A 24,959-nucleotide genomic window follows, 5' to 3' on the forward strand; every position below is an offset into this window, starting at 1 on the left:
AAACTCACCCATGAATGTTCAGAGCAGCAGTACTCATAATATCCAAAAAGGTGTGTCCATCAACTAGTGAACAGATAAATAAAATGCAGGATATCTGCACAATGGAATAGTATTTGGAAATAAAAAGAATAATGATTCATGCTAAACCCTGAAAACATTATGCTGTGTGAAAGACGCCGGCCACAAAGGACCAGATTGCATGGCTCCATTTTTATGAAATATCCCGAAGAGGCAAATCTGTTAGCACAGAGCCGAGTTGAGTGGTTGCTGGGGTGGGGGTGGGAGGAGATGGGAGTGACAGCGAATGGACATGGTGTTGCTTTGAGGCTGATAAAAAGGTTCTGAGCCTGATGGTGGTGATGGCTGCAGAGTTCTATGAGCATGCTAACTGGGAGTTTTTTATGGCATGTGAATTAAATCTCGATAAAGCTGTTACATATTTTAAAAGTAAATATGCTCAGTATATTTAAAACCTAATTTTCTTCCTTCTTTCCTTCTCCCCTCTCCCCTTCCTTTTTTCCTTCCATTCTTTTTTCCTTCCTTCTTTCTGTCAAATGTGTAAGGCTGGGCTGGAATATATCTAGCTTACGGAATGAAGTATAATTACCGGTTGGGTGATAAGGAATCAAGCCCAAAGTGAAAAGTTTATTTAATTTGAGGTACTAAAGACAGAGAATATCTGAGGTGTAAGCAAATCATTTTAATGACATTTATTCTTTTCCTCATTCAACACATATTTATGGGACATTTATTAAACATTTGAGGCACTGCACTCAATGCTATTTTATGATCTCAAAGCAACACAGAAGTGGTATTTTCATGGCACGTACCTGAGACCAAGTTCCCCATGTTTATAACCCGTCTGCCAAGACTACGCCCACCCTCTCGCGCTGACTTGGTCTGTCACGAATTGCTTAAAAAGAGTAAACGTGCAATCATATTTGGAAATCCCCTGATATTTACAGAAATGCAAACCACTTAGAAAATCCATAAAATAGTTGTGTCTTGAACAAGAGCTGGTCTGATAGCACCGCTGGGAATCGGAGCCCCACAGGGAGGAGGGGGTGTGGGGAGGCCCACGCTGCCTTTTCGCTCCTCTCCCCTCACCGGGTGACCAGATCGGCTTTGGTTTAAGGAGGGCTGGAGGCCCCAGGAGAAACGGGTGGGTTATGAAGGACTGTCCGGAGACTCAGGTCTACCAGGGTCATTGCAGCACCATTTCTGCTGAGAGCAAACCCAGACCTTCCATCAGTGTGACTGCAGTGTCAACACGCTCGGGGCCCCACCCAGGTCCTGCCAGCCTATGTCTCTGAGGGTGGGTCAGGGGATGCTTACAATCCCAGCACATATGCAAGCTGGTGGCTGGGTCTGAACTGAGACCTGACATGGATTTCCCAGACCACTTTAAGAGAAAAGAGAGCTGGAACTTTATCATTCAGAACTCTTCAAGGTGAGAAAGAATTCTTCGGGCCTGTTCTAACTTATGCTTACATCTTCAGAACGTAATTGGATTAGGTTCTGGAGATGGTGCCTATAGACAGGGAAAGTGGCCATTCATCTCTTCAATTTAAGGATCTTCCTTCCCTTTATCTTTGTTACTGGCAGGGCAATCCGATTATCGCTATCATCCTCCTAGAATTAGCCACGGAGTAGTAAAATAATCCAGAAAAGGTTGTCTGTATGTAGTCCTCACAGATTTTACTTCTGTGGAACAAAACCATTTAGAGAAAGTAAAATTTTCCTGGGGGAAAGAATATACCTTTAAAACAAAAATTAAAGGGGGTTGGGGGGGGGGGGGGGGTAGGACTTTAGCCAAAGAATCTAGCCGCTAAAATGCATGCGTTCTTTTAGGCACAAAGTTTTTTCTCCATTTAGGGGCTGAATTCTCTTAACTAGTTACCAATAGTCATGATTCCAAAAGTTCCTTATTCTCATTCATTGCTTCGGGAGTATTTACTGAGTAACTACACTTTGTCAGACAACTATCTGAAATCTGATTACGTAACTTGAAGGTTTTAGGCATGAGTGTGTGTGTGGGGGGGGTGCGGGGGGGGGTAGAATAGAACATGAAAGACAAATGCAAGACAGTATACATGTGCAGACCCCTCTTCATTTGATGACCCACTTTTCAGGGTCCTTGCTTCACAGGAAGGTGGGCCGGGCGGTATTCCTCAGCGCTCCGTCCTTTAAGGAGAGAGGAACCTGGAACAAGAGGTGCGCACTTCACAGCCGCTGCCAGTGTTGAGGGCACCGATTTGCTTTCAGCCAGACAAAGGCTGGTTTGCCTGCGTTCCCTTGGATCCGACGCTGCATTCTAAAAACACGTTGCGTAAGCCCTTAGAAAGCTTGTGTGGAGAGGAAGTGGACGTTTTGAAGCAGGGACCCTCTGCTCCCACGATTCAAGGCACAGAGGCGGCTGGCTTCGCCTTCCGGAGTCAGGGTGAGCATTGAGAGCAACAGCCTGGAAGGGCTTCATCGTCCCGAGGAGACACGAGGTGGTTTTCCTGGCACCAACGTTGCACCGGCAGATCCGCCTCGCTTAGCGCAAAGTCATTTTTAATGCCACGACGTGTGTCTATGACTCCGATCACTTAAAGACGCAGCTGTCCCTTGTGTGTGCAAGATCCCCTGCACCCGGCTTGATGATTAACTGAAAACATTTCAACCAGGCTCAGCGGCTCGTCTCAGGGGCTAAGACCGCAGGTCTCACAGGGGGCGGTTGCACCACTTTCCTAACAAATGGCCTTTTGGTGAGTGACGGGGGTTTGATTCCATCAGGTTCTCTCCCCGCACCCCGCCCCGATTTTCCTTGGAATTCTGGGTCACTCAGGGGTCCACTTTGCTGTTGTTGTTTAACAAGCAAAGCTCCAGCACACGGACGCATAAATCTTATGCTTAAGGCATCGCCATTCCAAGCAATGGACTGAGATTTCTGCAAATGTGTCCACTCGCTCATCAGCCAGATATCTTTCCCAGCTGTAATGTGTGCCGGGTGTTGCTATAGTCTACATTGTGTGTGGTGATCCAAAGAGTGTAGTCTCTGAGAAGGCCCTCACCCTGGCAGGCGGTGGGCCATCCATCCATCCCCCCACAGCACCCAGGGGCTGCTATGGGCGGGGCCTCAGGCCGTGATACCCCATGAGAAGTCACGCAGAAGCCCCGTCCTACGCTAAGCCCTTCTGCTCCTCGAGGCGAGGGGGCCATTTCTGTGCATCCCGACTTTGGGAGGGAAGTCATGCCTGCCGCCTTATTCTGAGTTCTCCAGTCCTTCGTGATTTTGATTGATGGGTGGCCCAAGCTAAGATAACACCCTTTTGGGGTTTTTGTAGAAGATGGAAAAACTCCATGAGCTGGGACAGGCGCAGATGGCGGCCACAGCTGTCATGGGGAGCCTCCTTTCCCTGGGAAGGAAGGCACCGTCCAGGACCTGTGGCCATAGAGCCCCAGGCGGGCTCCTGGGTGTGCACGGGGCACAGGCGAGCGGCTGTTCTGTGCAGAGCGGGGCAGAGTGGGGTCCAGGACTCTCACGCAATATTCTCTCCAAGGCCGTTTGCTAGCGACAGGCCCTTGCTCAGACAGTTCAGCTGCATTTCCAAACGAAAAAGAAAGGACACACTGACATACAGTCGAACAAGTTAAGAGCAAGATTTTCCTTATCTTCCGAAAAAAAATAAAGTTCAGATATTTGTTTTTAAGAAGTAGGGATTTTTATGTATAGAATCATCCAAGAATAAAATAGTTTCAATGTGTGTGGCCTTGATTGTGTTAAAGAAGCTATTATTCAACTAGGACATAAAACCTTCCCCCCGTGAAGGCCCCCTTGTCTGAGTGTTTGGGACACAAGGAGCAGCTACTGAAGTAGCAAGAGCAGTGTCAAGGCCAGGGCCAAGCCCCCGGGCAGGTGCCGCGGGGCCGCGCTGGCCGGGCTCTTCAGCATGCACACCACCCGGGACCAGGACCCGTTATTGGGCAGCGGGGCGATGCCTGCGGCGTGGCACATGACGTTGTAGACATCCACGGAGCGGATCGGGGCGGCTCTGAAGTTGGATTTGAAATCTGAAAGACACAGGCAAACAAATAAGTTATCACAGTCCGTGACCGGGCAGAGGGGGGTGAGTCCCCGTGCGGAGGAATCACAGTCGGGCTCCCGGTGGCTTTGGGATTGCAACGCCAGCTCTGTCCGTGGGGCGTGGAGTGTGCAGAAGGCCACGGGTTGTGAAAGGAAGTAACTTTCTATGGCTCCTGGAGCTGAGTTCCTTTAAGAGACAAATCCCCGCCCAGGCTGACCTGGAGCGTAACTGTGCTCTGTGTACCGTCTGTCTTACTGGGAGGCAGAGGGCCACCTGCAGCTGCTCCTTCCTGCAGAGCGCTGAGCGCAGCTGTGGCCAGAAGCTCGGCTGTCCTGCTGGGCTTGCCAAACCCCGCTAAAGGTATTCTTATCTTTCCTGACACCTATAGAGCAGGCACTGGTTGGCCAGGGCGCCAATTTCTACTGCAGAGATCCCACGGCAACTCAACCGTATTTCTCGCCCTGGCTGGTTTGCTCAGTGGTTACAGCATCGGCCCATGGACCAAAGGGCTGTGGCGTCAATTCCTGGTTAGGGGCACATACCTTGGTTGGGGGTTTGATCCCCAGTCCCAGTCAGGGCACATGGGGGAGGCAACCAATCGATGTGTCTCTCTCATGTCACTATTTCTCTCCCTCTCTTCCCCTCATCTCTCCCTTGCACTCTGAAAATCAATGGAAAAAATATCCTTGGGTGAGGATTAAAAAAAAAAAAAAATGTCTCTCCACTTCCCAGAGGACCCAGGGCTGGATGGAACGTGGACCATACAGCCTCCTGGAGCTGGCACTCAGAGCAACAGCGATGGCTTCCTGATCGCGTCTGGAGGACCATGGGAGCCTTCCCTGGAGCCTTTCACTGGCGGATAAAATAGCTCGGCTTCATGAGGAAAAGCAACCTGGGGCTGGGGTTACAGAGTTGGGAAGGGGCTGAGGGTCTGATGGCAGGCTGTGCTTCCAGAAACCCAGACGCTGCCCCGAACTCCAGCGGGGACACAGGCCTGTGAAGGTGGGGCTGGCCACTCCTAGCTGGGTGACCTCGGGGAACGGGCAGGGAAATGGTACCTCATCGTAGCTCCAGGCACATTGTATGTGCTCAATACGTGGTAGCTGGTGCTATTAGCAGGCATGTGGAATTTGCGAGGGCAAATGATGGATAGAAAGCAGTCCATACAGCCTCTGGAGGGCTCACTTTACTTTTGAGCAAGGAAGCTAAAAGTCAGCATCATCTCCGGGGACAAATAGTTTTTAAAAAAATCCAGAACCTCCCGGGAGAGGCAAGCGTAAGGCTGCCCCGGGATGCCACCCTTCTTACTATCAAGGCAAGTCGTACACGTAAACAAAGGTGGTGGCTGTACTTCCCCAGAGGGGATCCCTCTGCAGCCAGAGAAATCAATGGAAAGGTCGCCCCAGTGATGGGAAAGCAAGTCCTCTCCCTCCTGCTGACCTGCCGTGAGCCTGGGTGTGCTGATCACACTGCCCCATCCCGTGGGGGCCACACCCCTGCCGTGTGTGTGGGCGGGAGGCTGTGGGAGGTGGCAGACGCTGGTAAATCCAAAGTGGGCCTTCCAAACACCCACTTCTTTAACTCTTGACGGAAACACTGAGATAAACTCTTCAGACAGAAGTGTTAGAGATAGAGCATCCTTTTACGTTCAAAGTACAAAATCAAATCCTGTGCCCATAAGCAGGAAGGAGAACTCGGTTTTCTTTCCATTTCCACTGGGGTCATGGCTTCCTGTTCTGCAGGGCTGGGACTTGGGGCCCAATGATTCAGGCTGGAATGGGAGCTTCTGGAAAATTCCTGAAGAGCAAAACCATATCCCACCCAATTTGTGAGGACTCCATCCGCCAAAGCTCTGCTAGCTCCAGGTGACATTCTGAACCGGCCTGGGAATCTGAGGCATTCCCAGGGGTTGACATTTTTCAGATATAAAGACTGTTTCTCTCAAAGCAAGAAGGTTCTCAGGCTCCGGAGGTGCCTGCAACCTAGGGCTGTTCTCTGAGTCTGCTCACAGCTCACTCAATCATAGGCCTGCTGTCTTGGAGTTCTTTGGGGCCGGATTAGGTGGTTCAGATTAGAAGCTGGGATTAACCAGAGACAGGCTACCTTCCTGAATGATTTCCCTCTCTCTTAGCTGGGCCAGACTCCCTGACTTCCAACCCTGCGTGCGGGCAGCCACAAGGATGCCCAGCCTCCTCCCTAAGCGAGAGGCACCTACAATTAATCAGCAAGGATGTGCCTTTATCTCAAAGTGCAGCGAGAGAGCTATTAATGGCCTTGCTCTTAAATTGTCTTCTGAGTAAACAGCCCGTGTGTAAAGCTGTTCAATCTTTCATGAGAAGCAGAGACGGGACGGTTGGCGGGGGCTCTCCCGGCTCTATCTGCCTGGGAACATTTTTGCAACGAGCCCCGGCGGTTTGCATCAGGGGTCGTCTTTCGGTCTATAAAAGACTCAGGCTTTTAGTAGTCAAGGAGCCCGGGATGGAGGCCTTTGCTAATGGACAGAATCTCCCCCACCGAACTCAACCCGAAGCTAATGCAGCTTTTGGTATTTTGTTTAACATTTTTGGTTTGCTTCTGCTTTAAAATATGCCCGGGCCTTGCTCATAAACACTCCTTCAACTGACAACTGTTTTGCATTCGTGATCTTTTTTTCTCTCTGGGGAAGGGGGAGGTGGTGGTTTTGAACGAAAGCCCGGCTGTCTGGTGCTCTCCGTATAAAGGCTGTGGCCCTGGAGTGTCTCCAGCCTAATCTAGCCGTTGACCTCCAAGGAGTCCTCGGGGTCTCATCACTCACTCATCCAGCTCTGAGCTGCCTGGATCTGGCAGGGGCCGGGCTGACAGGGAGCACCTGAGAGCTATTACTTGGTTGATGGCAACATGCTGGACACCCTCTGCACGCCCCCGCCCCCCAACCCCGGGCCCAGGTCCTGACCCGGTCAGGGCTCCATAAATGCTTGCTGCTACTGTTTCTGATTCTCCTTTCAGCATCGGGAACTTGGATCCCACGTGGGAAAGGATTCGGACCCATGTGTTCCCTAAGCTCAGGTTGCCAGAGGGCCCTCAGAGGGTGCAGACACTGACACTTCGGGTTCTCAGCAACTGTGTGTGTGGGGGTGGGGGGGGTAAGGGGAGTGAGCCACGGCAGGGGGTTGATACTTGTCTTTGTCTTGCTGCATCGGGAAGAAGAGCGGGGCTTCCAGGAGTAATCTCTAGCTTATACTTTGAAAGGAAAGCGTGGATTTCATGGATGGAAGCATTTTGATCAACATCCAGAAAGGGGCATTTGGAATGTGGGTATGAGGGTCAGTATTTAACAGGGAAGGGAGGGGGGGCAGTAGCGGGAAAGAGAATAATAGCTCATGAGCCAGTCAACTGACTGGTAGGGGCTGTTGAATGCTCTTTATCTTTATTATTATTATTATTATTATTATTATTATTATTATTTTAATCTTCACCAGAGGATATTTTTCCATTAATTTTTAGAGATAATGGAAGAGAGAGGGAAAGATAGAGAAACATTGATGTGAGAGGGACACATTGATTGGTTGCCTCCTGTACGGCAGGGCCTGGGCCGGGGAGGAGCTTGCAACCATGGTACATGCCCTTGACCAGAATCGAACCAGGGGCCCTTCAGTCTGAAGGCCAACACTCTATCCACTGAGCCAAACTGGCTAGGCTATCCTAATTTTTTTTTTTTTTTTAAGAAGGGGGTGTCAGGTAGTAGTATGATCCTCAGAGTGTTGATAAACTTTTGCAAAATGTGAATTTTCAGTGCTCTAAATAATTAAAGCAAATGCCCAAATAGGCCCTCTTCACCCCTGCTCTCTGCCCGCCTTAGAATTCATCTGGTCGAGGAAGACACAGTACATTTGCTTTCATCCAAGACCCCCCTCGTCATCCTGGCTGACTCTCAAAGTCAGCCTCCGGGTCATTTCCGAGGCTGCCCTGGAGTGCAGGTCAGCTTCTGGTTGCCCTAAACGAGTGACCCCCGCAGAGCTGGGTGCCCTGGACAAGGAAGAAGTGTGGAGAGCCAGGCCGGGGAGCAACCACGCCAGCGCTGAAACTCGCAGCTGTCAGCACCCCGGCGTCCGGTAAGCGTTCCCGGACATCGGATGGCTGTGAAATCACATTCTGATGAATTAAGTGAAAAATGAATCGCAAACATGTGGAACACATTTTCCGGGCTGCACTCAAGGTTTAAAATTTACAAGGAAAACTATTCGGCCACATTTGCCAAACCCAAGAAGCATTTGAAAGCGAGCCAGCGAGAGATGTTTCACGGAGACCGGCTGGGTTGGCTCAGCGTGGCTCATAAAGCAATCGGCCAGCCTGCCCTCCGCCACGAGCCCCCGGGGACGCGGCCTGGGGAACGCCTACCGGGTCCGAAGGCCAGGAAGATGCCCCTCATGTCCATGAGCTCGTTGTCGTATCCGTGCCATCCGCGCTGCCAGCCTGCCCTCTTGCCAGTGCTGTTCATCCAGAACGGAAGCAGCTCTCGACTCTGAAACCAACAAGGCAGTTACTTCCCGGGTCCCGACACCGTGGTCAGCGAGCACCTGGCAGCCGTGGGACTGCCTTCTCAGCATCGGGCCATCCGCTCGGACCACTTCCTACCCCGGGAGCTCAGTCCCTCGGAGGCCGCCCACACCCGCTCTAGCCATGCAGGTGTTCTCTCCCTCAGAGCTGAACTGTACCCTGCACCTTGTAATCAGATTTTGTTGTTGTGTTTTTTTGTTTTGTTTTGTTTTTATTAATCCTCCCCCGGGGATATTTTTCTATTGATTTTTAGAGAGAGTGGAAGGGAGGGGGAGAGTCACAGAGAGAGGCACATGGATTTGTTGCCTCCCACAGGAGCCCTGACCAGAGCCGGGATCCAGCCTGCAACCGAGGTACGTGCCCTTGAGCAGAATAGAACCCGGGACCCTTCAGTCTGCCGGCCGACGCTCCATCCCCTGAGCCAAACCGGCCAGGGCCATAATCAGTTTCAGAATCACTAAATATAGCACGTTTGTGACCGAGGAGATGATCACGTGTTCCTGCGGGATAATAGAAAGTACATTTGGCCCTCACCCCCGGTTCCTGGCGCAGAGCTCCTGACACCCTTGGACGTTCCTGAGTGACAGGATCTTTGTGTTATTCATAGGCAGCCCCTTGCTCCCTCACCTGAGTTTGGGCTAATGGCCTGACCTTGGGGGAGGGACTGGTTGCTTCAGGAGGGACCAGCCCTGTGAGGAAAGGGTTAGACTTGTCAGCCTTCCTCTGACCTCTCAGGTGGAGGTCAGGCCCGTGGCCACCGCTTTCATCACCCCTGCCAACACAGCGACATCCCATATGAAACCCGGGTACCACATGGCCCAGGAGCTCCTGACTGACGAACTCATTGGTGTGCTGGGAGCGTTCCCCCAACAGGGCCGAGCATGCTCTGCATCCCTCCCCCCAGGAGGCGTATTTTCACGGGGCTGGTCCTGAGTTGCATCCTTTAGAACAAAACTGTAATCATAAGTGCAGCGCCTTTCTGAGTTCTGAGCTTCATTCCAGTAACTTATCAAACCGGAAGGGGGTTGTGAGAAGCCTCACATTGTAGCCAATCAAATACAAGTATGTGTAGGCTGGGGACCCCAGACTCTGGCTGCCATCTGAAGGGGGACAGGCTGTGGGATCGAGCCCTTCACGTGAGGAGGCTGCTCTTAACTCGGGACAGTGAGTAGCAGCATTGAACCGAATTGCAGGACACCCAGTTGCTGTCAGAATTACTGGGAAACACGGCATCTAATCTAATCATCTCGCTTTTCTTGCAAAGCACTTGGAGCCCAGAGGTGGTCCACTCTGACCATCTGGTGCGCCTTCCTCCACGCGCACAGCCCTGTCCTGCCTTCCTCTGGCCCCACCCTCTGGAGCAGCTCAGAATCTCAGCCCCTCCTCTCCATGCAGGGACACGTTCGAAGGGGGCACTCACGCTCCTCTTACCCAGGCATCGTAATCTTCATTTCCCCCATGGGCATGGGTTCCAGGACCACCCTCCCCTGAACCTTTCTTCCCTCCAGAACTACATCTTCTTCTCCTGCAGGTGCTTTCTTATGAGACAGAAGGCGTGAAGGTGAGTTCTGAGGCAGCCGGAGCCAGGCGGACACACCGAGCCCTTCATGGCCCACTGGACACTCATTCCTGGGAGCCCAGCCATCCTCTTACTAAGCAGGTACAATATCCCAGAAAGTTCAAACGCAGGAGGTAGAACTGGCTGGTTGTGGTGAGGGAGTAGAAGTAAAACAGCTCACATACCAGCAGTGCACAGGCCGGCGCACAAGACTATGAGTCCCATGTAGTCAGCGTGCCATGCGGTTCACCAAGAGCCAACACCGCCATTCACCACATCGCCACAGCATCCCAGCAGGGATGGTATGTCCCTGCTCTGTAGTTGAAGAAACCAAGGCACACAGGGCGAGGGGAATGGCTGTTCTTAAAGCCGCGAGAGGCAGGGCTGGGACTGAAACCCAGGTCACCTGTCTCCCGTCCTCACGCACCGTACACTGACCGCGGCCAGAGGTCCCTGAGCGCTCCTGCAGGCCCTGGACGTGAGGCCCTCCCTGTCCCTTGCCTCCTCACTCCCCAGAGTGGCGGCCAGTTATAAAGTAGAGAGAGAGAGACTTTGGAACTGGTGGCCGTGGGTTAAGTCTCACCTTGCCACTTCCTAGCCCCGTGATCCACCTGAGGCTCAGGTTCCCTGCGGAGCCACACACCTGCCTCGAGAGTGTTTGGAGGATGACATGGCCGCGTGCTCAGTGCCTGACACACAGCAGGTGCTCAGTGAATGGCTGTGGCCGGTCCCAGATGCACGGGCGGTGGGGCAAGGCGCTCTGGCCATGCCGGCCGGGCAGGGGTGGGGTGAGGCCTGAGCTCGCCTCTGCGTATTTAGCTGTCAGATCGCATTGCACACCATCCCCTCTCAGCCCATAAATCGCCCCTGGCATGACTGCTTGCCAAATGGCACTACTTCACTGCCTCTCCGTTTCCTGAATCTCCGTTACCCCTGTCCCTCCTCCTCCAGCTGCAGCTCGTGTTTTTCCATGGGAATGCTTTCACTCACGTATTGCATTTCTGACTTGCTAGACTGTTGCTGTTCCTTATCTGTCAGATCCTGATCTGATGATCAGGATGTGCCCCAGTTTAGTTTCGTCGCAGTCAGGGGGCCGCGATTCCTGGATGCCAGGTAGGACACTGGGTTGCTAGCGACTTCCCCGGTTATGAGCCCCACAGGACACGAGGACGCCGAGACAGAGGCACGGGGGAAAGGGAGACGGAGACCAATGACCCGATTAAAAAATTCCAGTCGAAATTCCACAAATACAAACACACCGGGTCACAGGGAAACGCACTAGTTTCTATGACAGTGACAATCCGTTCCAGGGACCACTGCTCTCACTGACTTTCAAACGCGGTGGTATAACCCGGCTGCTTCTGCAAGAAGCTGGCCATTCCTGTAAGCGACCGGATGGAATGTGTGGCGTGTGGAGCATTGAAGGAAGGATTGTTGCTCCTCCTTCCCACCGAGCGGCTTTCCCCATCGTCCCACGGTTCCTACATTCCCCTCCCGGTGCTCGCGTGGGAGGCAGCGCTAGCGAGGTGTGGCTCACAGACCTGCTCCAGAGCGCGAACCCCCGGGCTGCCCATCCGCCAGCTGCCAGTCAAGGAGCCTGACCCCCAGCTGGTGACATCCTAGGGAAGTGCCCAGACTCTTCCGATTTGGCCAAAGGTGAGATGGGGTAGGACTGGGGGGTGTGTGTGTGTGTAGCCTTGGGGACTCAGAGGCCACACGGGAAGCTCTTATAAAAAAATAATTGTTGGGTACGGAGGTCCCCCAGCATCGGGATCCTTGGGAACAGTTGGGTTGAGGCTCCTCGAGGCAGGGAGGGCTGTGTGAAAAGCCACAGATGAAGGCAGCCAATAGACCAGGCTGCTGGAAGGAGCGAGAGCAACGGAGAGTCATCTGCTCTCGGTGCCGGCCTGAGGTCATGTCAATCAAATTCGGTGACCCGAATCTGGTCAGGTTAGAATAAATAAAAGGTGAGCACTGACCTGGGTGTGTGAGGGGCCTGGGGAGTGTGGTTTCCCTTACGGACCACTGTCGCTCAGAGTCTGTGGCATCGCCATTCCACGTGCTCTCCCGAGAGGCCCCCTGTTGGCGAGGCTCCTGGGGCCCTGTGGGTGGTGGCTACGAGCCTTCAGATATGTGTTTGCCACAGGCCACTGCAAGGAGATGTCCCTCTGCCTGTCTCTCTGCCCCTGTCTCAGATGGTGCCCTCTTTCTAAAGCAGAACAAATGGCACAGGCTCTGGCCCTGGTCTGTCCTGGGAATACCATGGCCACACACAGCCTAATCCTAGAAATGAGAAATGCCAGACAGGGAAGCCAGTGGGTGGAGAGGAACCAAGCTCCCTGGGGGAGGGGGGAGGGAGGGTGTGGATGGGGTTTCTCTCGCACGCCCCCTGTCCCCATCATGTTTATTGACGTGTGCCAGGGGTGCAAAGGGCAGGCCTGTGTGCTCAGACGGCTGACACAGACGACCCTCGTCACCACCAGAAAGCCAGCAGCTCCCAGCACTCAACACCCGCTTCTGGGAGCTCAATTAGCCAGGCCTGCACAATGCCACTCCGGCTGCCACTGCCTCCCAGATCGTCTTGATTTCCCGCGTGTTCTGGGCCTAACTGCCCTTCATCCTTGGGCCTTAGAATTGAACCTGGCATTGCATACTGTTTGCCAGTTTTTAAAGTAAATCTTTCCTCTGGTGATGCGTCCTGGCCTCCCTGAGACGCTTGGCCTGAATTCACTGCATTTTCCTCGGCTCCGAGGGTCAACCATGAGACGCTGTGTTTCATGGTCTTTCGCCAGGTTCTGGCCACATCTGGCCCCTTCTTACACCTGCCAGGTGGGGAAGGGGGGTGTGAAGAGGCCGCAGGAGTCAGCCTGGGGAGCTGGGAGGGACCGGATAGGCGCCCTGCGCTCGGCTCCCGCTGTGGCTAAGGGGAGCCGGAGAGTTCCCGTGGCGCTTTCAACGCCTACTCCCCATTGCAATCTCGCTGGGCTACTAACAGTGATCTAAGTCAAAGGCCTGACTTAACTCCTCAGTTACTTGGCTTTGGATTTACAAGCCACCAGGTGAACACCCTGCCGACCCAAGAACCAACCGTCTCCACATTCAGTTCATCGCCTTCGGATTGAAGAAGTCAGTCCTCGGCCTTGGCCATGTTCTCATTCCCGTGGAGGAAAACGGAACGTCAAGGTGCCACAGACCTGACCTCAAGGAGCTTCCACTCCAGGAGGCCAGAGAACAAAAGCTGGCAAACCCACGTAGCAGCTGGGGTGTGGCCAGGGCTTCACGGGAACACCAGAGGGAGGACGTTAGGGACGGACGAGCTGGGTGCTTCATGGAAGAGATGGAATTTGACTTGGGCTAAAGGACAGGTGGGACTCAGGAGAGGGCCCTCCAGGGACTGTACTGACTGTTCACTGGGATGATGATGTTACCAGGACCTCTGAGGGCAGGCCTGGAGGTGGGGGGTCGGGGGTGGGGGCAGGAAGCAAGCTGTGGGGGGCTGTGTGGGGTGGAGCTAGGTCAGCAGTCACACTGGGAAGCTGTGTGGTGCTGAGGGACAAATTAAATCTGCTTCCCCATCTGTATCTTTTTCAGTGACAGCACTCTAAGCCAGCGGTCGCCAACCTTTTGGACCTCACGGACCACCCGTGGTCCACAGACCACCGGTTGGCGACCGCTGCTCTAAGCGACCATTAAGAAAACCTGACTCCGTTAAGTCTTCCTGTTAGAGCAGCCACCTGCTCCAAGTCTGCAAAACTTAAGCTGGTGGCAAAAAGTTGGTATTTATACGGGAAAGGCGTTTGTGCCAAGGAAGCAAAACCATGCATGCTTGCGGCATGCGGCTGCAGGGAGAAAGGGAGAGGGATTCTATTTTACTGGCCCCCAACCAGCATCGATTTGTCCTGGCTCAGCCGTTTTCCCGATTGTGGCTAAGCCAGCAGGAAGATTCCCCTGCCACGGACGCTGGACCCACAGGCCTGAGACGCCGGGCTAAGGAGTGAGAGGGGGCGAGCTGTGCATTAACCCTCCTTGATTACTTGCTTTTAAACACTCCAACGAAATTCTAGAGTTTTCTAACTTGGAAAGTGTCCAGCCCAAGGCCTTTTACGTGACTCGGGAAGCTGGCTCCATGGGGTCAATGGGCTAGGCACCTACGAGACGGCATGTGTGTTCGACACGCAGCCCTGGGAAACCCACTCCAGTGAGGCTGCTGGGGCCTCGGGCAATCGCACTCCAGGGAGCTCCGAACGGTGAGCAAGCGGGGAGAAGCACTTGGCTCTTAGAGGAGAGAGTGGGAGGGGCGGGGGGACCCCCTCGGCGGCATTTGAAATGACAAGACGTGGGAAGGCCAGTCTGTGGAGGGCCCCGCTTGGCCTGGGACCGCACCGCTGGCATGTGGGACCAGGTCTGCTCCATTTCCTGGTGACCAGGCGCTTTCTGTCTGCGAGCGCACAGGGGTGACTCAGTCCTCTGGGTGACAGCTCCCTGTCCGGGAACCCCACTGTTCCACACCCAGGCCCCACGTCTGCTCATCTGCATGGTCGATATTGCTGATCACCACCCGAGGTCTTTCCGGCAGCTAAAATACTAGCCGTAGGCCTGCCCCTTCCGTGGCCTCCCTTCCGCTCCCTCTAAAAGTCAACAGGAAAAATATCCTCAGGTGAGGATTAACAAAAAATAAACAAATAGAAGTCACCCGACCAAGCCTCTTGAGTCTCTAGAGAAGGAAATAGTGTTATGAAAGACACCTAAGTGAAAACAAAATCTTTTCCATGTAAAGGCTGAAGAGCTAGTACCTGTGGTTGTTTGGCAGCATTTGTCTAATGCATAAGTTGTCGGATATTTTCTAATTACCTCAGTTATGAACCATCCTTCATCCGCCAGTAAGGTCAGCGGAGAGACAAACTTCCCTCTCTTGTAGTAGAACCTGCTGGGAATGGCTTCCTTCTCGTAGACAGTCATGTGCTCCACCGTCTGCAGCTTGTTGTAAATCTGCAGAGAAAACCAGGCGTGACTGGGGTTGCATCCTTTGTCGCACGAATGTGAATATTTAACGCACCTGGAGGAGAGGGGGGACTTTATAAGACTAAAAAGAAAAAGAAAAAAAAGAAATTCCTCAAACAGCTGATAGACTTGACTCCGTCAAAAAGAGAAACTTCTATATGTCTCAGAAGACAAGGGGGTTTACCTTGTAAGGCTGGAGATCCACATGCCCATGACCTAGGGGTAAGTGAGAACCCTGGTACATGTGCGCCTGCAGGTCGGTGGAGGGATACGTCCTGCAAACGGGAGCAGCCCAAAAGCCTAGCAACAGTGAGATACCTGGATCGAGGGGTAAATGGCAGTGGAATATTACATAGCAACGAAGAGGAGCGGATTACAGCTGCACAGAACACCTGAATTTCAGTCTGACACACACACACACACACACACACACACACACACACACACACAAAGCACATTGCAGAAGAACACAGACAAGAGTTTTCCTATTATAGAAAGTTCAAGTAACTACAAAAACTAATGACTATATTTGGTAAAATCTATAAAGAGACTTAGGGAAACGATCTCTCAGAATTGAGGACAGTGGCTTTCTCTGAGGAGGCTGCACGGGTGATGGGGTCTGAGAAGCGCACACAGGAGTTAGTCACGACAGGTAACCATACTGTGCTGTTTCTCAGTGCATTGAATACCAGGTGCCATCGTAATAGTGTCCTTCACACCTTACACATATTTTATAATAATTTTTGGCATCTACTGAATAACAAGTGAACAAACTACAAAAGCTTATTTATGTCAAAAGGGCTAAAATAAAAGAGAGAATGAGAAATTGGATCCCACCACGACCAAAGGAAGAGGATTTGTTCTTTGACCTGACCTAGAGCACGTCCTACCTCCACTCGCATCTGAAAAGCGCCAGTTGTCCGCCACTAATTACACTGCGAGTTCCCTGATGACGTGTCAACTCTGTACGCAGGCCCCACATCTAGCAGCAGCTTAACATGCTCCTGGCTAAAACGAAAACCCACTGGCTGACGCGGAGGAACTGACCGCAAACTGGAGTTTATCCACTCGCCTCTGAAATGAATTAGTCCTCGGGCTGTTTGGCAGAGGGTTTCCGATGGCCCCTGTGCGTCGTGATTTCCTTCTTAAGAAAGCCCACTTTGGGGAAGTGGGTGCATGTGCAGGAAGCGTTTGGAGAAGGGAAACGTCCAAGGACACATCGCGGGCCTCACACACGGCCGTGTCCATCACATGACACACTATCACCCAAACACGGCCCCCCCCTTGTGAATAATCTACCAACTACGTGAGGCAGCTGGCAGCCGCCTGGTCCGGAGGAGCGTGCGAGCTGCCCCCGCCTAAGCATCCTGGAAGCAGCGCCTCCCTAAGCACCAAGTTGGAGGTGCGGGGAGGGCCATCTCCGCAAGAAGCAGTCACTGTGGCGCCTGCCCCGCGTGAGATATTCTCCCCGTTTCGTGTTGAGGGAGCTCATGGGACATTGTGCAAACACGCCTTCCCCTCCTGAGAAAAAGGCCTGTCCGCCGGGGGAGGGGCAGCGCTGGGGAGGGGGGGCTGTGGGCCACTGGTCCCTCAGCCCCACACTGACAGCTCTCAGACTCCGATGGGGTGGGCGGGTGGGGAGAGGGGTCTCTGGGCCAAAGAGAAGAGACCGCAGTCCACCCCTGCGCTCCATCAATTCCAACAACCCCCCAGCACCCGTTGGCTAGTGTCTCGCTGCTGTGAGCATGGGGGAGGCACCAGGCCCGCCACGGCCTACTCCTGGCACCCACGGCGGGCTCCCCCCTAGGCCGCAGCTGGGCCTCCCCGAGGAAGGCGCTCGTCCTGGCCCAGAGCAACTTCTCTGGGAGCCGGCAGGAGCCCGAAGCTTACCCTGGGAGGTGACCAGGCCACATGGGGCCGAGCGGTCACCCGACGGTGCCACCTGCTCCTCCTCATTTTCTCAGGGTGCCTCAGCACCAGGTTCTCCAGATGTAATCGGTGTTGGGGAGAAGGGTAGGCAGAGGCCTGTTATCTCAGGGTGCCGGGTCCCTGGAGGGCAATGACGGGGGAGCGAGAGGGTGCCACATCTGCACATGTGGGAGCTCAGCCTCACCCTCGAGGGAGCACCCCCTTGGATGGTGGTGATCACAGCCACACTCTTGCGGGAGCACCCTTGGATGGTGGTGATCACAGCCTCACCCTCGCGGGAGCACCCCTGGATGGTGGTGATCACAGTGAGTGACACGTGCATCGTCCTTGCAGCGGCCAGCATGCCCCGTGCTTCCAGCAGCCCCGGGCGGAAGCTGCGCTGCGTGGACAGAGGGGCCTGGTTGGGAAGATGCCGGGTTATGACGGAGCTGGATGGGACCCAGCAGAGTGGATCCTGCGCTGAGGAGCTGACGCACAGCGCACCCGGCCTCAGCGGCTCATTCGCCTGCGTGTCTCCAGTTCCCTGAGGGACAGTCCGACGGGGCTGCCCCCAGAGAAAGAGCATCTGCCTGTGCCTCTGACCCTGCCCGGCAGGTGAGCACCGGGCCGGTACAGTAGCCCACTGAGGGCTAAACACTCAGCCCGCGAAGCACTGGGCACCCCTTCTTGCCTTCGGTTGCCACTGAAGGTCAGTGCGGTGGGTCCCCGCACGCCCGTTTTAGAGAAGAGAAAACAGGGGCAGGGGAGGCTGGAACCGCGATGGAGGCCACCAGCTGCTGCAGGACAAAGATCGTGCACGAGTGGTGGCCGGACTCTCCCCTCCCCTCCCCCGTCCCGTCCACCTCCCTCCCAGTCTTGTGTCTTGTGCTCTTGCCTCAGCGTGTTTCCCGGGAGCTGGCCAGAGGCTCACGAGGGGCCCGCGGTCCTTCACTTGCTGCAGGTCCGCCAGGCTGATGTGCTGCTTCAGCTCAATCACTTTGTCCTTCCAGAAGATGTCGGTCATCCCATGGTCGGAGAAGATGATGACATTGAGCTTGTCCTGCAGCTCCCGCTCCTGTGGGTGGACAAAGGTGGTCATCACAGCAGGGAGAGGGAGAGGGACAGAAAGAGAGAGAGGGAGGGGAGGGGAGAGAGGGAGTGGGGAGGGAGAGGGGAGAGGGGGAGGGAAGAGGAGGAGGAGGGGGGAGAGAAAGAGAGGGAAAGGGAGAGGGAGGGAGGGAAAGGGGAGAGGGGGAGAGGGGAAGGGGAGAGGGGGAGGGAAGAGGAGGAGGAGGAGGGAGAGAAAGAGAGGGAAAGGGAGGAGAGTAAGAGAGGGAGAGGGGGAGGGGAGAAGGGGAGGGAGAAGGGGAGGGGAGGAGGAGGGGGAGAAAGAGAGGGGAAAGGAGAGGGAGCGGGGAGAGGGGAGGGGGAGGGGAGGGAGGTATTTTAAGCTACACATTGTAGAAGAAAGGACACGTAACCAAGTCTGAATTTCATCATCTAGCCTCCCTCCCTGAAGATGGTTCACACTGGGCAGAAGCACTCTGGGGAGGGGTGGCACCTGAGCCACCCAATGGTGCTAAAGACGGCACATATGGCCTTTCACCCAGCAAAGCGCCCGCACTGCTGTCATCTGTGGCTCTTTCAACTTGCATGGTAACAGACCCGTCCCTCCCCCCTTCACAGATGTGCAAACTACAGCCCAGCCAAGTTCTGAAAAACAATGCCTTGCCTAAAGTCATTCAGCCAGGCCGTGGCAAACGAGGGACAGAGCCCAGCCTGGCTCCCAGACATCGGCTTTGGTGCAGTACGGGCCATCTCACCGCTGAGCGGGCTGACAATGCCAGTCATTTCCCGCCCCCGGGCCTGGCTGTAAAACAAGGGGTCTCTCGTCCCAAGGAGGGGTGTGTGAGGAAGATGGACTTCCCACAGCCTGGGGCTGGCCTGTCAGCTTCAACGGCAGGAGCGATGATGCTCAGGGGTGTGACCGTCAAGGAGACAGATGGAGAGTGACAGGAGGGAGGGCAGCCAGGGGCCTTGCTCTCGGTCACCTGGATCCACTGGGCCATGTATTTGAAGACGGTGTCCACGGCCTTCAGGGCGTCTTTCCTCTGCGGCGACGAGGGGCCGTAGTGGTGGCCCTCCACGTCGATGCGCTCGTGGTATATGGCGGCCAGGTCGGCGCGGCCATTCCTGGGGGCAGCAGGGGGAGAGTCAGCGCTGAGAGAGGCCCCACCGTCTCCACTCTCACCCAGCTCCCAGCCCCTGGGCAGGCATCGGCATTCCCAAACCCGCCCTGAGGGCCGGCAAGGCAGTCGGCTCTAAATGACAAGGCGATATGGGACATGGGAGTACTTGGAATATGGGGGGGGGGGGGGGGAGGAGGGACTCTCTAAAGGACATGATTGTCTAAGCTGTGCTGTGCCTCTGAAACAGGTACAGGATAATATGCAACATAAAAAATAAACAAAAGAATGCAGAATCTATGGTGAAAATGAACAGGGTGGGATCTGCGGGGAGAAGCAGGAATTCAGCTCCAAGACACGCCGGTCCAGCACCTTGGTGACAAGGGTCAGAGGGCATGTGGATGGGCCACTCGTCTCTGGCTGCTGTGGCATTGCCCGTCATGTCCCAAGGGTGGAAGGCGTGGTCACAGGCAGGGATGCTCTGATAGCTCCGTCCCCGCCACCTGCTGGCATGGGGGCGAGGGGGGCAGAAAAATGAGAAGCAACCCTTTAATTAAGGGCGGTCCCATCACTGCTGGGCGGTCGGGAAGCCTCTAACTAAAACCCCAGACTGTGTTTTCACGGATGGGCCAGAGCAAACTTCACCACGGCCCATGTTCAGGGCCTGACATCAGCAGACACTCCGGGACCCTTGTCCTGTGGGGACGCAGGAGGGGTCAGCTCCAGTGGACAAAGAGGGAATCCTGCAGTGACCACACCTCTGTGGGTCCCGGGAAAAACCCCCCCTCTTGGCCAGAGTACTCAGGTAAAACCCAAGCTGGTTAGCCCTCGAGGCTGGGCCAGGAATGACCAGGAACTGGTGATGGAAACTGGAGTCAGGGAGGGAAGAAAAAAGCCTTTACGTGGCGTGTGCCACCCGAGTTTCCTCCTCAGCCCTGGCTCTGCCCAGTACCTCAGAACAACGATGACGGTGCTGATGGTGGTAATAGTAGTAACTGATACAAACTGAAGCAATGGAGAGGAAATGAGAGCCAATTGGTTCGCTTGGACTCTACAAGGGTTAATAATTAACACTCTGGGGGAATGCCTAATTTCTCTTGAAAAGCTTTATTAAATGCACACCACACACACACACACACACACACACACACACACACACACGCGCGCGCGCGCGCGCGCACTGTGGCCTGGTCTCTCCTGGTGTGGCCTCCCCACCCTTGGGACATGAGGAATGAAAGGCTAGGTGTCCTCAGAGCCTGCTGTGCCCGGGTCTAGCATCCACAGGGGAAGCTAGTGGCCTCACAGCAGTCCAGACAGTGTGGTTGACGTGACCAGCCCCAGGTCTCAGGGGAGGTGCTGCCTCTTCGGGAAGCTGGCCGTGATGCCCGGGCACAGCCGGGTGGCCCTTCGGGCGCTGACAGGGCACTCCAGGTTCATCTCTGGTTATGATTTTTCATGTTGACTGTAGCTGCCCATGTATGTGTGTCCTTCTCACTCTCTAAATCGTGAAATTCTTTTGCCCTAGGGTGGTGACTCACTCTCCTAGCTCTAGCCTAGTATCCAGCACACAGTAGGTGCTTTAACACTGTCAGTTGAGTGTATAGTAATAGTAACTGTTCTAGGAATGACAGTTTTCTCTGGGTCAGGTGCTATGTTGAGGGCTTTTATAGACATTATCTTATGTAATCCTCACAACAGTCCTCTAAGGTAGGTATGTATTGAACAAAGAGTTCAATACAGTTGCCAGCATCACTCAGCTAGTGAGAGGTGTATGGGACCCAAACCCAGGCGGGACCAACCCTGTCACCCTGAACACAATCACTGAAAACTCTGAAAAATCTCAACAGCCCACAGCACATTCTGCTTAATCCGACTGATCTTGGGGAAACGGTTCTTGTTCTCTTATAAGAATCCCACCAAACCCAAGAAAGCTGATGTGAGACACAGCAAGGGCAGCACCGTGAAACGGAGTCGCTTTCACTTCTCCACGTACAGACTCCAGGCTGCGGCTGGCCACGCCTTCAAAGTCTGGAGCTCCGGTGAGGAGCGTCCCGACTGAAAAGCATGTGGCTACTTTGCAGATGAAGAAACGGACCAAAGAGGATGCTGGGAGATAGGCAAAGCCTCACAGATCTGAGACTGGCCCAACCCGGGCTTCTGAGTGTCCATATCCACTTCGTTCACTGCACCGTCCCAGAGAAGGTTCTGGTCCTGTAACCTCGCAGAAGCGCCATTTCGTTGCTGTGACCCTGCCTCCTTTCTGCCCGTCCACCCGCTTCCTTAGTCATCAGCCCTTCGGACGTCGGGTTCTGGTCAGCGTCACACTGTCTTAAGGACAAAGCCTCAGACCTGTTGGCCACACAGAGTTTCGGTCAAGCTACAGGTGACATCTGGACTTCCGTTGTGTCCGCCCCAGGCCCATGAGAGCAGAAAGACCCTAGGGACCACCCCCTCACAAAACCAGACAGCACCACGCCATGGCTGACCTCAGGACCTGCTGCAGTGGTCAGCTGCCCTGGCCCCACCCGTCAGTAGAGCCCACGACCCCACCTCCTTCAGCCACCGTGGTGAGTTACTCCCCTTCTATACAGCCCTCCCCTGGACGCCATCGGGGAGCCAGGCCTCTGAGCAGGAGCTCACCTGTGAGTCTGGGTGGGCACCATCTCCTCAACTAGTAAACTGTAATTTTCTGGGCTGTTCACTTCCGTTCGCATTCGCTTTGGCTTTTATGCCCACAAGTGAACGGACCCCTTTGGTTGTTAACAGTCTCTCTCTTTCTTGTGATTGGACTTGCCAAGGGGGCCTCCACTCAAGGACGCTGTGATGCTCTCCTGCCTGCCCTGAGCTGGGCGTCACAGTTCTGCTTTCAAGGTAAGTGGAATGTTGCTTTCTCTTTTTATTTTTATTTTATAAAAAAAAAATTTATTGATTTTTGAGACGGTTTGCTGTTCTACTCATTTATGCATATACTGGTTCATCCTTGTATGTGCCCGGACCAAGGAGCGAACCTGCAACCTTAGCACATTGGGAAGATGCTCTAACCGACTGGCTACCCAGCCGGGGCCACTTTTCTCTTTTTAGAACAAAAATAAATGGCCCTTCTTTACAAATGCCATGACCACCGTCCTACACAACGGGGACTGGGTTAGGTTGTTATTTAGGTGTTTCCCACAAGTGATGTTGTCACTAGTCACACTCACTAACGTGCGAATGACCAACCCTCCCTCCCTCGGCATCTAAGACAGCAGAGAACAAGTCACGGAGATCTCTAAGCGTGTCGGCGGCGGGGGGACGTCTCGCTGGCCCTGATGCATTTTCACTTATTCCTAAATTTGAGTCCCAAGGTCACGCCACTGAAGGGCGATGGCGCTTCCTTCACCACCATGCTTGAACATATGGAACCTTCCAGAAAAGTCATGCCCTCAGATAAGCCTCAGCACGTAGCTGTGTTGTGCACTTGTATAGGCAGCATCCCAGATGTGCGGCCTGCACGGCGTGTCCTGTGTGTAGGTGTGCACCCTTCCAAGGTGGGGCTTGTATGTGAGGAACAGTTCCCAACCAGGACACTGTTGCAGTCAAGTTCAATGAAATGCTTTTAGGTCATCTCGTCTTCAACACCTCGCTTCGCCGCCGCAGCCAGGGGGCTGGTTTCTTTTAGGCTATTTGCCATATCCACAAATCTCCGTGTGAGCAGAAAGCCAGGGCTTCCCTCAGAGGCACCTGATGGCTCTGTGTCAGGAAGCTGTCAACTCCAGATGCCGGCAACACCGGCTGCGGGATGCTTGCGAGTCAGGGATCTATGCACGTGCCTTGCGTGAAAGGCTTGGATGCTGGGGTCTCCCTGATTCATCAGAGACCCACGTCTTCCAGGCTGAAGCGCTCGCCTGCTTGCAGTCTAGCTGACAAATTCTTGGTCGCCAGCTGTGTCCCACCTGGGCCTGGGCTCCATCACAGGCCAGCTCATTTGTAACGGAGTGCCGGGTGAGGAGCGATGGGTGGGAATGTCTGCGGGTCTGTTAGTGGCTATTTATGGCTTGAAGGTCCGGGAACGGTGCCAGAGGACATGTGGCCGTCAGCCCAGTTACCTGAGAGCTAAAGGGGCCCCTAGTCCCGGGGTTTCAGGGACACTCAGGTCCCCCATCACCTCAGGATTCTGTCCAGATTTTTTTTCAATGTAAAAAGTTCATAATGTCACATCCATTTTCCTTACTGATGAGGGTCGGAAAGAGAAAGAATTAGGGCGAGAGAAACGGGGGAATTTCAAGGAATGGTGGACGTTACTGACTGTTCACAAAAGCAATCCGAAACTTAGAAATAAGGCCAGAAAAGCAGCCGCCTGTCCTTGCGGTGCTGTACCAGGCAGCGTCCGGTAAGCTGGCTCTCGCTCCCCAGACGTAACTGCGGAGGAGCGCCGACTCCAGAAACGCAGCTGCTAACCTGCTGGAAAATGACGAGATGAAAGTACTTTTGTCTGGTAGAGATTATGGTCTGATGATCCTCGAAGTTATTAAGCATTTCTGCATCTTACAATAATTGTATCCCATAATTCTCGACCATCCTTTTCCTCGTCCGTGTTTCTTATATTCTCCTTTCAACCCGTCTTGTCATCTCCTGGGTCCCTCAGAAAGAAATTAACTTGACCTGCTGCATAATTCTCATACACTCGTGTCGTGAGCACATGGCGAAGTTTCATTAGGGAAATTATGCTTTGATGGGCACCCAGAACTAGACACATCTGGGGTCACATGCAAACCTCCTTCTCACTAACCCGGAGGTCTCTAAACCGCTCTACGCCTCAATTTCCCGCCTGAAAAGCCTCCTCAGAGCCTCCTACCTGGGTACTGAGTGAGCTGGTGTTTGTAACGTGCTTGCCACACAGTAAGGGGGAGGCAAAGGGGAGAAACACCCCCATTTCTGTTCCACACAGACATGTGTCAGGCTGGCATTGCCCTGTGTGTCGAGCAGAGAGGGGACACCAGTGTCTACTGAGCCTGTGTCCCTGCCCCTCTTCCTGGGGCCCCTGGGGAGGAGGGACAATGACCAGGACACTGGAGCTGTCGCCACAGCCTGGCCCCCCCGCACCCACGGCCCCTCATTGTTGACCAACTTTGAGAGGTCACAGCGGTCAGTCTTCCCAGCCCCGTGGGAGTGTCCAGGCCCCTGCGGGCGTCCAGGCTGGCCGGCCCGCTCACCTGGCTGCTGCCCGCCCGCACCCCGCCCAGCTCCTGGGCTCGCTGGCTCCGCATCATGCACCTTCCCCCGCCACTAAAGCACAGACATCCTGCAGACAGGACTCCGGGGGGTGGATGAAGCGACGTGGATCTCGCCTGCTTTCTTTTCAGACAGGGACGTGGCCGTGGGCAGGAGGTGCCTGGGTGTCCCCTTGAGCGGTGTCAAGGCACCAAAGTACCAGTGACCGGGGCTGCGTGTCGCTGAGCGCAGGAGACAGCGAGCAGACCGCCAGGCCCCTGTGCCACCACCACCCGCACGAGCCCAGGCTAGCAGCGGTGTGTGTGGACGGAGGGCTGAGAAACGCCTGGGAAGCAGATGTCACTCACTCCACACCCAGGAGAGGCCCCGAAAGACAGGGTCCCACACCCCATGGGGAGGACTGGGCTCTGGTCCCAGCGAGTCGAGGAGGCACGCGTTCAGCTGTCAGGAGCGGGCTCCCTTGTAAGGCGTGGGGTGAGGGGGAACACC

General features: G+C 54.4%; 1 protein-coding gene across 2 annotated transcripts in view; it reads right to left on the reverse strand.

Annotated features, from left to right (window-relative positions):
• Positions 1 to 3,693: 3,693 nt before the first annotated feature.
• The window catches only part of ENPP6 (ectonucleotide pyrophosphatase/phosphodiesterase 6), a 73,590-nt gene continuing 52,324 nt past the window's right edge, over positions 3,694 to 24,959 (reverse strand). For both annotated transcript variants that reach the window (XM_081085203.1, XM_081085204.1), the window contains exons 4-8: positions 19,125 to 19,266; positions 17,969 to 18,148; positions 15,016 to 15,153; positions 8,448 to 8,571; positions 3,694 to 4,056 (exon numbers count right to left, since the gene is read on the reverse strand). In XM_081085203.1, the coding sequence (XP_080941329.1) occupies positions 3,851 to 4,056; positions 8,448 to 8,571; positions 15,016 to 15,153; positions 17,969 to 18,148; positions 19,125 to 19,266 (790 nt within the window). In that variant the 3' untranslated portion in view covers positions 3,694 to 3,850. The remainder of the gene's footprint in view (positions 4,057 to 8,447; positions 8,572 to 15,015; positions 15,154 to 17,968; positions 18,149 to 19,124; positions 19,267 to 24,959) is intronic.

The sequence above is a fragment of the Myotis nattereri genome (assembly GCF_964212035.1).
Source record: "Myotis nattereri genome assembly, chromosome: 2".
NCBI lineage: Eukaryota > Metazoa > Chordata > Mammalia > Chiroptera > Vespertilionidae > Myotis > Myotis nattereri.